Here is a 12,964-nt window from a genome sequence, read left to right on the forward strand (position 1 = left end):
TGTAAACTTTCATTTATTATTCAGTATAAATCAGACATAGTACACTTGCTATTTCTTTATCACTCAATGTCCAGTGCATTAATATCATTATCCTTTTTTTTTCTTTTGCTTTTTGGGTCACACCCAGCAATGCACAGGGGTTGCTCCTGGTTCTGCACTCAGGAATGACTCCTGGCAGTGCTAGGGGGACCATATGGAATGCTGGGGATTGAACTAGGGTCAGCCGCATGCCAGGCAAACGCCCTCAGCCTCTAGAATTCTTGAGGAATGTAAAAGTTTCTTGTCATTCCCACTTTTCTTATATTTGACTTACTGAGGTGGTGAACTCTTTGCCAGAGACTTATTTTCTATTAATTGGGCATGAAAATAAGAGTTTCACTAAATTGAATGAAATTTATAAAAGCTATAATTTCCTCCCCTTTTTTGCCCTTTCATGCACATTAATCTTTCTCCTTGCAAACTTCATTTCATGGGGAGAATATAAGGGTTAATTTTTACTGGCCATTCCATTGCTGGTTCTTTGGATTCTTTTTGTTTTGTTTTGTTTAGCTTTTTTGGGTGACACCTGGCGATGCACAGGGGTTACTCCTGTCTCATGCACTCAGGAATCACTCCTGGCGGTGCTCATGGGACCATATGGGATGCTGGGAATGGAACCCGGGTCGGCTGAGTGCAAGGCAAATGCCCTACCTGCTGTTCTATTGCTCTAGCCCATGGTTCTTTAGATTCTTAACAGCAGTTACCGCTTCTCGGCCTTTTGGCTAAGATCAAGTGAAGATTCTTAACAGCAGTGAGGTCATCAATATTTGTCTTTCTCCTTCAGAATTAATTTCACTTAACATGACCCCCTCCAGTTCTGTCCATGTTGTAGTGAAATATAATATGTCATCTTTTCTAGTTCCTTAGTATTATTTCAGTGTGTACGTATGGTTTATCCTCCTTATCCACTTGCTAAATCTTGGCTATTGTAGATCATGCTGCCGTGAACATATGCATTATTTTGTTTTCATTTTTTAAAATAAAAACTCTTCCATTGATTTATCATTAGTTTGCATTGTTAATAGAACTCCAGGGTATTAGGTTCAAACATGTTTATGTATAGAACTCTCACCAACTCGCTCCCCAGAGTTTTAGTGTCATCCCACCACCAAATATACTTTGCATTTACTTGTTCTCTTTCTGATAGTTTAGAATGGGCCATCAGGTTATGTTTTGAGGCCATTGCCTGTTTCCTGATGAACACATGCATTGTTACAAACTTCCGTATTTTTTCAATAACCAGGAAAAACTCAAACACTTGGCTATTAAATGACCATTTTGTCAGACAGGAAATTAAAGAAGAAATCATGTTTCCTCTGAAAAAATGAAAATGAGCACACAAATTACCAGACTATATTGAACACAGCAGTGGCAATGTTATATATGGAAGTTCATGACAGTGCATGCGTTCAAATTCAAAATAAGTAGAAGGGAAATAATTTATTATCTAAGTGTTGACTTAGATTTAAAAAAATCAATGAAATGGAGATTAAGACAAAATTGGAAAGATCAACAAAGCCATGACTTTTTTTTTTTTAGAAGAGTAAACAAGATTGGCAAACCATTAGCTTGATTCACAAAGAAAAAGAAAAAAAAACTAACGAACTGAATCAGAAAAGAAAGGGAGACATTACAACAAATACCACAGAAGTTCAAAGAGTCACTGGGGATTATTAGAAAAACCTTTACACCACAAAATTGGAGAAATTGAAAGAAATGGGTAGCTTTTTTTAACTTATATAACCTTCCAAGGCCGATTCAAGAGAAAATGAACACCTGAACAAACCAGAGTACTTGCACAGAGATTATAAGAGTAATTAAGTCTCCCCCCAAACAAAAGCCCGGGCCTAGATCAATTGACTACTAGTATTTGTTTTATTGCTTTGGGGGGTACACCTGATGGTATTCAGGGTTTTCTCCTGTATCGTCACTCAGGGATTACTCCTGTCTGGCATGGGGGACCATGTGGGATATTGGGAGTTGAACCAGGTCAGATGTGTATAAAGCAAACACCCCACCAATATACTGTCTCTTTGGCCCTATGAGTTCTTTTATATCCTCAAAGATAACTACTTCCGGTCTTCAAACTCTTCCACAAATTGAACAAAACTGGAATCCTCCAAAACAGTTTCTATGAGGCAAACATTACCCTAATACAAAAGCAGACAGAGGCAGCTCTAACAATGAAAACTGTAGATGTATAACCTTAGTGAACATCGATGCAAAGATTCGCAACTGAGTATTAGCAAACTGAACCCAACTCTCCCTCAAAAAAGATCATATACCATGACCCAAGTAGGAATCATCCTAAGGTTCAAAGATGGTTTAGTATATTTAGTTTAATGTAATACAGTATCAGATTAAGGAAAGATAAAAATCATGTGATAATCTCAATAGATGCTTAAGGCTTAGGGAAATCATATAAAACATCTGGAGTTATTGAAAAATAGGTTCAGACCCTGGATTTTCCAAAGCTTGGGTCGAGAATGGTGTTGACTCAGGTTCAGATGTTTTCTTCATAAAGTTAATTGTTGCTGTTTTAAGTCATGTAAGTTTAGTCAACTTTTTAATTATAGTTTATGTAACCTGATCACTGTATCTCTGTCACCCCATTGTTCGTCAATTTACTCGAGCGGGCACCAGTAACATCTCTATAACACTCAGCCCCAAGATTTTAGCAGCCTCTCCTTACTTGTCTTTCCCAACAATTGGAAGCTCTTTTAGGGTCAGGGGAATGAGACCTATTGTTACTGTTTTTTTGCATATCGAATATGTCATGGCTCTGCCGTGTGGGCGGAATATTCTCGGTAGCTTGCCGGGCTCTCTGAGAGTTATGCACATATCTGTTACTGTATCTGAGATATGAATATGCCATGGGGAGCTTACAAGGCTCTCCCGTGCGGGCAATAAACTCTTGGTATCTTGTCAGGTTCTCCAAGAAGAACAAGGCTATTAGATGTCGCGAGACCACAAAGTGGCCTCGCACTTCCGGGAGCTTGGTCTTATAGTCTCTGGATGTTGGCCGTTGGTGGGATTGTACGGTGCTGGGGGCAGTAACATGATATAGTGTTAAATTTTATGGTATTGAGCATAGCAGCAGTTTATTTATTTGAAAAAATATTTTGGGGGCTTCACCCAGTGGTGTAAGGGCTCAGTCCTAGAGGTACTCAAGTGAGCATATGTGGTGTTGGGGATGGAACTCTGGCACCTCAGATCCTGTCGTCTCTCTCTCTCTCTGGCCCATCAAAGCATTCTAAGAAACACACTAGAAAGTTTCTTTGGAGAGAAACTAGAAAATGATTTGTGGGCACTTCTAGAGTGGTTTGTACATGGGTTTGTGGTGGTATCAGTCAGTAATGTAGGAAAAGTATGAAACATTGAACATTTGAGGAGGGCGGTATTATTCAAACTATGAGGGTAGAATGATAGATAAATAAAAATTGAGTTTTATGATTTAAATCATTGGGTGGGAAATTATAAACAAAGTTACTTGGACTTTAATTTTAATTGATTAATAATGACAGAAAATCTCATGGTGATCCAATAATAAAAAAAGAAATAGAAAAATATATTAATGAAATATATAAATGAAACATTTGAATTAAAAAAGTAAGAAAATTATCACGTGCTTTTATTTAAGTTATATTTTTAAAAACAGTAATAAGTCAGCTTTAGAAGAAAAGTGATCAAGGTGGAATGGGACCTAGAGCGAGAAGTTGTAAAGATATATATCTTTACATCTATATGTAAATATATAAAGATATATATCATCATCATCATCATCATCATCATCATCATCATCATCATCATCATTATCCTGTTGATCGTCGAATTTCTTAAGCGGTCTCAGTACCGTCTCCATTCGTCCTATCCCTGAGATTTTAGAAGCCTCTCTTTACTCATCCTTCCCAATGATGCCCCATTGGAGGCTCTTTCAGGGTCAGGGGAATGAGACCCAGCATTGTTACTGGTTCTGGCATATGAATACACCATGGGGAGTTTGCAAGGCTCTCCCATGTGGGCAGGAAACTCTCGGTAGCTTGCCAGGTTCTCCCAGAGGGAGAAGTAGGCTATAAGATGTCCTTTCTGGGAGCTTGGTTTTAAGTCTCTGGATGTTGGCTGTTGGTAGGATTACACGGTGCCGGGGGCAGTCCCTGGGTGTGACCGCCTATCTATTGGAAAATGGGAAATCTGAATGGAAGAGGCCCAGTCCTGATCCAAGCAGGCTTGGAGATCTCAGCTCTGGTTCCCACACACCTGGGTTCCTCTGCCGGTACCTTCATGCGTGAGGCTCGTCCTAAGGTGTGGAGAGGGGCCTTGACATGGCTGTGGCTAGACTCCAGAAGTCTTCGGCCACAGGAGCTCTGCTTGGGGCGGGGAGGAAAGCTGGAGCCCACCCCCTCCAAGGGGTCCCGGGGGAGATAGCCAAGTCTGCAGGCAAGAGACTCTTTTAAATATATATATGCATATATATATGTATATATATACATATAATATCTGATATATAAAGATATCAGAGAGATAATATGTTGTGCATGTATTATGTATCAAATAAATAATAAAAATACCCATTTTTAGTAATTTGTATCCTTCTTGTTTGACAGTTTCTATATTTCTACTATTTTGAGGCTATGTGTTTTATTCTCAGTTGGAATGACAAATCTCTCAAACTTATTTTATGATAGTGAAATGATTATACTTCACTAAAAATTATTTGTGTCAGAAATAGCTGTAGATTATTTTGCATTATTTTCACCCTTTTGCTCTTGTGGCCAGTCTGCTATAGATGAGAATGACCCCTTGGTCATTTTCCTCTGATGGGAGGTGATGGACAGCCCTTGCGCTTATCTGCGTGCTGCGCCTGCTTGCAGTGACATGTCTCTTCTTGTTACAGGTCCTTTTGTTCAGCATCACAGCTGCCATGTACATGTTCTTTTTCAGGTATGTTGTGTTATACCTACTTATTTGAATAGAAGACATTTTATTTGCAATGTAATTAATATGTTCCCCTAAATAAGTATGTCTCTCCTAAGTAGTATGGATTTATTACTTGATTTCTAGAACAGTAAAGTATTGCTTTTTAGTGAACAGAGGAAAGAAACTGAAGGGGGCCTCCCACCCAGACCCCCTCCCCACCACATATTTGACTCATAGGTTCGTCTTGTAGAGCTGAATATGTAAGTCAGTGTTCTCCAAATCCTAAGGAGCAAAGTTAGGGATGGTTTTTGTTTTGGAGGCCATACCCAGTGGTCTTCAGGGCTTACTTCTGACTCTGTGTCCTTGGCTAACTCACAGCAGGACTTGGGGACCTTGTGGGGTGCCTGGGATCAAGCTAAGGCCGCCACCTGCAAGACCAGTGCCTTACTCACTGTGCTACCTTGCCAGCCCCAAGGACCAGGTTTCTATAAATTAAAATTTGCACTTCACTGAAAAGGTAAAACATATTTGTCAGAAATCTTCATATTATTTTAAAACTAGAAAAGTAGCATTCAGAGTTTTAAAACCTGTGACATATTTGATAAGCACAATGACACAAAATTTAACTAATTTTGACCTGTAAGAAATATTATATGCAGGTGTAAAATAATGATGTTGCTGTTGTTTTCTTATAAAATAAAAGTTGTGTGTTAGGGGAAAGAATCAAGGTAGTGGGGATTTTATCTGCAAGTGAATCACAATAGATGAGTGGATTTATTTAGTTATTAGTGACTGAAATATAACACAGCTATGTTCTTTATGTAAAAATTACAAATAAATGAATGAACAAATTCTCCCATTATGTTTTTCTAGAGATAGCATGTTTGATCCACTTTTAGCAAATTTTAATCCGCAAAAGTTTTTAAGATTTGAATGGTCTATCTTATTTTAGCATGATTACAAAAAATTATATTTTGAAATCTGCCATGAAACTAGTATTTTATTTTATTTTTTTTTTTGATTTTTGGGTCACACCTGGTGATGCACAGGGGATACCCCTGGCTCCGCACTCAGGAATTACCCCTGGCGGTACTCAGGGAACCATATGGGATGATGGGATGCTGGGAATTGAACCCTGGTCGGCCGCGTGCAAGGCAAATGCCCTACCCGCTGTGTTATCTCTCCAGTCCCCGCAAATTAGTATTTTTGATATAGAAGTAAATCAACCTTCAAGTATGTATTAAATAAGGAAGTATAATACTTTATCCTGTTTCACTGATAAAGTCCAGGTTCACTGTCACTGTCACTGTAATCCTGTTGCTCATCGATTTGCTCGAGCGGGCACCAGTAACGTCTCCATTGCGAGACTTGTTACTGTTTTTTGGTTTACAAACAGTAATTTAAAATCCTTCCCAGAAGTCTCAACAAAAATAAACATTTTCAAATTTTTTAGGAAAGAAGTAGATTTTCTCCCAAAAGAAGCTGCTGCCATATTCTTAGAGTTCTTTGCAAAAATTTAGTTTGAATGACCAAACAAAAGAGATTTGGTAAATGGTAAAGTAAAAACCGTTAATAAAATAGTACAACGAAACAAAACACTGAATTCTAGCACATGTTTGAAATAAAGAAGTAACACTATACATAGCAGAAGTCTAGTTGTGTGCAAATTATTTATTTGTTTATTGTTTGAAGTTCTTTGATTTATAACATTGTTGATGATGGTTTCCCATGCACATTGTGTTTGAAAAAGTTGTTGCTAAAGTTAAAGTTTATTACATATATTTGAGATATTTTACTTCCAAAATGCATAAAATTAAATAAGTAACTGGTATATTGCTCTCAGCATTCGTGTATGGTAGCTTCCTTTGAAAAGAGTATGGGGGAAATATTTTACATTAAGAAATGTCTTAACTTATGGTTTTAATTCTAATCAGGACAAAAGGAGAATGTGACGATCCTTTAGCTAGAGAGAGAGCAGTGCCAGCTGGTCTTTCCTCTGGGTGCCGGAGCTCTGGGCACTGAGCACTGTCTTGACTGTTTGATCAGGGAGTGATCACTGGCACATTGGGAACAAGTTCTACTGAGAGGCCCTTGTTCAGCACTACCCAGTGCCACCACGAAAGAAAAGAAATACAAGTTTTTAATTTTTTTAAGAAGAAAAAAATATTCTCGGTATCTGTATGTTTTTGCCTAGGATTTGATGGTCATAGTTTGAGTTTTCTTTTAAAGCAGTTCAGTATTGAAGCTGTTGTTCTTAAGATGTGTGGTGAGAATACTTTTCTGTATTCTCCTAGCATTTTTTACAGGTATGTTCTTTTTTTCTCTTCATATATGCCAGGCTTGATTTTTGTTTGTTTTTTGATCACACAAGGTGATGCTCAGGCCTTTTCCTGGTCAGGGTTAAGGTCATGTTCTCCTGCTGCTGCTTGGGAGATGGTGTGGGTACTGGTATCAAGCTGTGTAGTCTCACGCAAGACCAGCTTCCACCCCCTTGCATTATCACTCCTGCCTCAGAGAGAAATTAGCTTTTAAAACCACTGATTGTTTTTGTTTTAATTGAGAGGTAAAGAATTATAATACAAGCACCACATCAGTCCTGCTCTAGAAGGCCAGTGAAATACTCAGTACCTTTAAACATTGTTTTCCTGGCTTCCTGTTTGATCCGAGTTGGCTGTGGATGAAGAATACCAATATCTTAAAAGAATGAAATCATTCATCTTTTTTCTTCAGTTTTATTTAAAATAGTGTCATAAGGTATATTGTAATAAATTTGATCCAATCCTGAAAATTCTTTTTCTAATTCATCCAGCTAAAAATTCTACCTATCTTTGCCAAAGAAGCAGACACAAAGTTTGTATAAACATAACAGATTTCAGAAAGCTGAGCCATCTTTTCATTAGTAGTTAATCCATAGAAAATATAAGAGTGATTAGGGACTGGAATGATAGCACAGTGGGTAGGACATTTGTCTTGCACAAGGCCGACCTGGTTCGATTTCCAGCATCCCATATGATCCCCTGAGCACCGCCAAGAGTAATTCCTGAGTGCATGAGCCAGTAATAACTCCTGTGCATCGCCAGGTGTGACCCAAAAAGCAAAAAGGGAAAAACAGATTAGTAATAGATATTTCTTCTCTTTTTTAAAAAATTTATTTATTGAATCACCGTGAAAACAGTTACAAAGTTTTCATGTTTGAGTTTCAGTCATACAATGATCAAACACCCATCCCTTCACCAGTACACATTTTCCACCACCACAAACCCCAGTATGCCCCCCTCCCTCTGCCCCCCCTCTGCCTGCCCCCCCCCCCCGCCTCTGCCTTCGTGGCAGACGATTTCCACATTTTCCCCCCTCTACTTTGATTGCAGCCAGTATTTCAACACCAGACCCACCATATTGTTTGGAATTTCCCCCCAACACTCAGACCTGCTGAAAAGGCAACATTAGACAATTTGTTTTGTATTGCTGGGTATGAGTAGCATATGATGTCCCGTGGCTGTGTGGTCTTGGAATTCTGAAATTTTAATAATTAGGGTCTGGAGAGGTTTCTACCAAGAGCTGCTTGGTTCTGAGATTCGTTTGTGTCTCTGGGATCCTGGCCGTTAAGGAGCTTAATAAGTACCCGGGGGCTGTTCGTGGGCGTCATCTCAGGGTCCCGTTGGGGCGGGGGAGGGGGAGAGGAACCAGCTCCTCCCCTATCCCATGAGGCCTGGCGTGTGTTGCCACAGAAAGCCCTAACTGGGTTTTCCAGTGAGCTCTGGAAGACGGCGGCCACAGGGCTTTCTGGGGAACAGGCAGAGAAAAGGCACCTGCTCCCGTCTGGAGTGGCCCGAGAAGGTGCAAAGTCCAGGGGCATTTCTGCCAAGAGCCACTCGGTTCCGAGATTCGCTTGTGTGTCTCTGGTAATAGATATTTCTAAAATAATCTGATATATGTGTATGTGCTTGTGTGTGTATATGAAGTGTTGCTTTTTAAGTCAAAACCAGTAAAAGGTTTTTTTTTTTTTGTATTTCCAATTTATTTAGAAATATCATTGATGCTTGTGAGTTGGTCAGTTGCAGTCAACTTGTGGATTAGGCATAAGTAATCATTTCATTATTTTCAAAGTATATATTTCGCATTTGAGAAAGGGTCACTGTTATTCGAAATTTCAGTGAAAGATATTTGTGACTTCTATGAGTTTTCCTTATAGTTTCTTTATAAAATTTTTGAAATAACTAACAATAAGAACTTTGATCTGTATCTTTCATCCATTTGCTGATTTTATTTGAAAGGTCTTTAAATATCAAGTATATTTTAAATATTAAGTATGTTATCTTAAGCACACATAAAAATTCAGTTTAGATTTTATATAATTTGGAGGTAAATATTTTTACTTTGCAGTGAGTATTTTTCCTTTGATAGAGATGACTTTCAGCAATGCATAGAGTGATTTTGGGAACTCGGGACATTGTAACGACCTCCATATGGAGGTATATCCCTGCGGTTTTCCTGAAGAGAGATGGTAAGGGCATGCAGGTATATGTATGATATGAGGGCTGCTCCTTTGACGAGGAAGAGACAACTACTAAAATATCAGCTAATTAGAAAATGCTCATAATTGTGTATAGGTTTTGCAAATGCTGAAGTTGAGGTGCATTTGGAAACTTTAGAGAAATGTGGATGTCAGTTGAGTATGTAGAGTTTAGGTTTTAAGTTATAAACTAGAATATTATACTTTAGTTTGACTTTGGACAATTTTTTATCTGTATCCCTCAGTTTCTTTTTTATTGAAAAGGTATAAGTTCTATCTATCTCATAGATAGGGTTGTGAGGAGTTAATAAGACACAGTATCTTTATCTTTTAATTTGTCTAATTGAAGCACCATTTTTTCAAAGTAATTTATATTGAGGTTTCAGATAGATGATGTCGCAGCACCAGTCCCTCCACCAGTGTCTTCATCCCTCCACCGGGGTTCCCAGGTCCTGTCCCCACCCCTCCAGCCCCTGAACGCCCCATCCCACCCCCAGCCTGCCACCATCAAGGCACATTTTTAATTTTAGTTTTGGTCCCTAAAGTTTGGTTTTCAGTGTTGTCTCTGTTTTGAATATTGAGCTGTATCTCTCCTCACTGCACAACTGGACACAGACCCCTGAGCCCTGCTCCCTGCTCCTTCTCCTCCATCCCTCCTCTCCCGCCCCACATCTCCCTTGCCCTTTTCCCTCCTATGATAAGGGGGCTCCAGGCACCCCTCATTTCAAACATTTCATTCCTTTGTCCATGTGGTCTATATACCACATATAAGTGATCATCCTGACATAGTATCTTTTCAGTTTCTTTCGGATCTTTGGGTCTTTGGCTATGACCCAAGATGAGCACATTTTCCAAACTTAACCTCTCTACATGTGGTCATCTGGCCATTTTCTATTGTTGCTTATTTTGTTTATTGAAATAGTGGCTTTGGTCATCGTGAAAAACCACTAAGCTGATGTACCACTTGACACAGTGATTGTTACCGTAACAAAAGTAGGTTCCAGACCAGTGATTGTTGAGGGTAACTCCAAACAGTGCTCCAGGGACCATGGGGGTACCAGGGTCCATCCAGGATCCCCACGGGCTAAGGTTTCTCTGATAATGTAGGCACATTGTTTAAACAAAGCTCTCTGACATATGAAAGAGTTAGAAAAAATAACATTCTCCAGTTGGGCTTCCTAATTTCATTGGCTTTCTTAAAAAATACATTAACATTCTTTAAAAACCTGTTATGGGGTTGGATAGATAGCACAGCAGTTAGGGCATTTGCCTTGCATGTGGCTGACCCAGGTATGATACCCAGCATCCCATATGGTCCCCTGAGCACCACCAGGAGTAATTCCTGAGTGCAAAACCAGGAGTAACCCATGTGCATTGTCGGGTGTGACCCAAAATAAATAAATAAAAGCCTATTATAATGAACGGATAGTACTGTGGGTCATGTGCTTGCCTTACATGCAGCCAACCCAGGTTCTACTATCACCGCCCCGATGGTTCCCCCAACACATCAGGAGTAATTCTTTTCTTTTTCCTCTTTTTCCGTAACTGTGATTTACAACGTTATTGACAATTGAGTTTTAGGCATATACATTTCAACACCCATTCCCCACCAGAGTGCAGAGCCAGAAGCAACCCCTGAGTATTGCTGGGTATGGCAACCAACCCCAGACAGACAGACAGACAGTCAGATAGACAGACAGACAGACAGACAGACCTGGGCTTGTCGAGGCAGTGTTCCTTAGTAGATGAAATGAGTTCTGGCACAACAGGAAACTAAATGGGCTGGAGCGATAGCACAGCAGGTAGGGTGTTTGCCTTGCATGTGGCTGACCCAGATTAGATTCCCAGCATCCTATATGGTCCCCCGAGCACCGACAGGAGTAATTCCTGAGTGCAGAGCCAGGAGTAACCCCTGAGCATCGCTGGGTGTGACCCAAAAAGCCAAAAAAAAAAAAATAGGAAACTAAACCTAAATATAAAAGAGAAACTGAGGAATTTGTCTTTATTCAAAACAGATTAAAAAAGTGAGGGTCAGAGAAAACCCAGGTTTGTGAATGTAGTAAATCACTTCCTGTGAGAATGAGACTATCCTCCAGTCTCAGGACTGTAACTTTTCTCTTGGGTTGGGGGGAAAATTATTCTGACGATTCAGAATTGTGACAGACCCATTCTCACTCTGACACTCAGTCTTTGGGATAAAAGGCCTTCTCCAAACGTTTTAGACTGATATAATTTGCCACCCCCCCTGCCCCCACTCCGGCCTGTGCCCTTTTTTCAGTAAAAGGCAGTGAGAAGTGTTGTATCCGGAGAGAGTATTAATTTAAAATTTAATTCTGAAAGTAAGAATTAAATATGACACAGCCATGCCAGCAGAAGTGCCCAGTTTCATTTTTCCAGAACTTTGTATTCAGTTACATGAATAAACATGAAATTTTAAATTGTGTTATAAATGTTCACAAAATGGATGGCATCCACAACTAAGTCCAGCAGTTTGCATTATCAGCACTCATTATTGGGAAGCTTTCCTTCCCAACAGCTGGGAGTTGAACCCAGGTCGGCTGCATGCAGGCAAGCACCTTACCTGCTGGACTGTCTCTGGCCCCCTACAATTTCAACCCATTTGAGTTACTTAAGCTAAGTTACAACTTCATTATCTTAATTTTATTTTGCTTTTGTAAGTCTTATTTTTATTTAACCTACAAGTTACAGCTCAACTACAGTTTATGGGAACAGTAGCAGTATCATGAAAAAGAAGTAATTTGTTTCAAGTTCTACAAATTGTATTTATATTTTTGACAAAGTATTGTTCCCATAAATTGCATGTATTCCTTAATAATTAGGAGAATATTTGAAAATAACAATTTACAAAGAATTTTAAAAATTTGGTTAAATTTTGGGCTCGGAGAGAGTCCAACCAGGAGAGCCCTTGTCTTGTGCATTGCCGCGCGGGTTCAAGTTCCTGGCGTCCAGGACAGGCCCCTAAGCACCCCAGAGATGATCTCTGACAGAGAGCCAGTAGCAAGCCTTGAGGAATGCCTGGTGGGGCTGGAAAAACAAAGAAAAAAATTATAATTATTCCTGTGGTAGTGTCATCTTGTTATGCTTTTATCAGACAAATTTTCTGCACCACCACCACCCCTTTCCTCAGGCCTTAAGTCCCATCTAGTTCTAGCTAAGCTCGTCTGAATTCCCACATAGGAGGCGAGCCAGCCTGCCCAGACTGCCCTGGTGAGAGCTCTGCTGCTCTCCCGCTCGAGCCAGCCCCCAGTGGCAGGTGACAAGGCCTCCACTCTGAACTTGGTGTGCCTTAACCCTGGGCTTCCCTTACTAGCACTGTGAGAAATACATTTCTCTTCTTCCAAAATGACTCAGATGCTCTCACTTTGTTTTACAGCTTGAGGTGAAAGAGAAGAGTGGGAAAGGTTTTTCAACTTTTTCAAGTGAAATACTTGAGTTACATATGAACTGGAAAATGAGCTGAAAACTTGCTTGCTA

At 39.7% G+C, this 12,964-nt stretch overlaps 1 protein-coding gene across 1 annotated transcript in view; it reads left to right on the forward strand.

Moving 5' to 3' along the window:
* The window catches only part of TMEM135 (transmembrane protein 135), a 220,380-nt gene that overhangs the window by 122,824 nt on the left and 84,592 nt on the right, over window positions 1-12,964 (forward strand). The window contains exon 6 of the mRNA XM_055132698.1: window positions 4,934-4,980. Within this exon, the coding sequence (XP_054988673.1) occupies window positions 4,934-4,980 (47 nt within the window). The remainder of the gene's footprint in view (window positions 1-4,933; window positions 4,981-12,964) is intronic.

The sequence above is a fragment of the Sorex araneus genome, chromosome 1 (assembly GCF_027595985.1).
Source record: "Sorex araneus isolate mSorAra2 chromosome 1, mSorAra2.pri, whole genome shotgun sequence".
Classification (NCBI taxonomy): domain Eukaryota; kingdom Metazoa; phylum Chordata; class Mammalia; order Eulipotyphla; family Soricidae; genus Sorex; species Sorex araneus.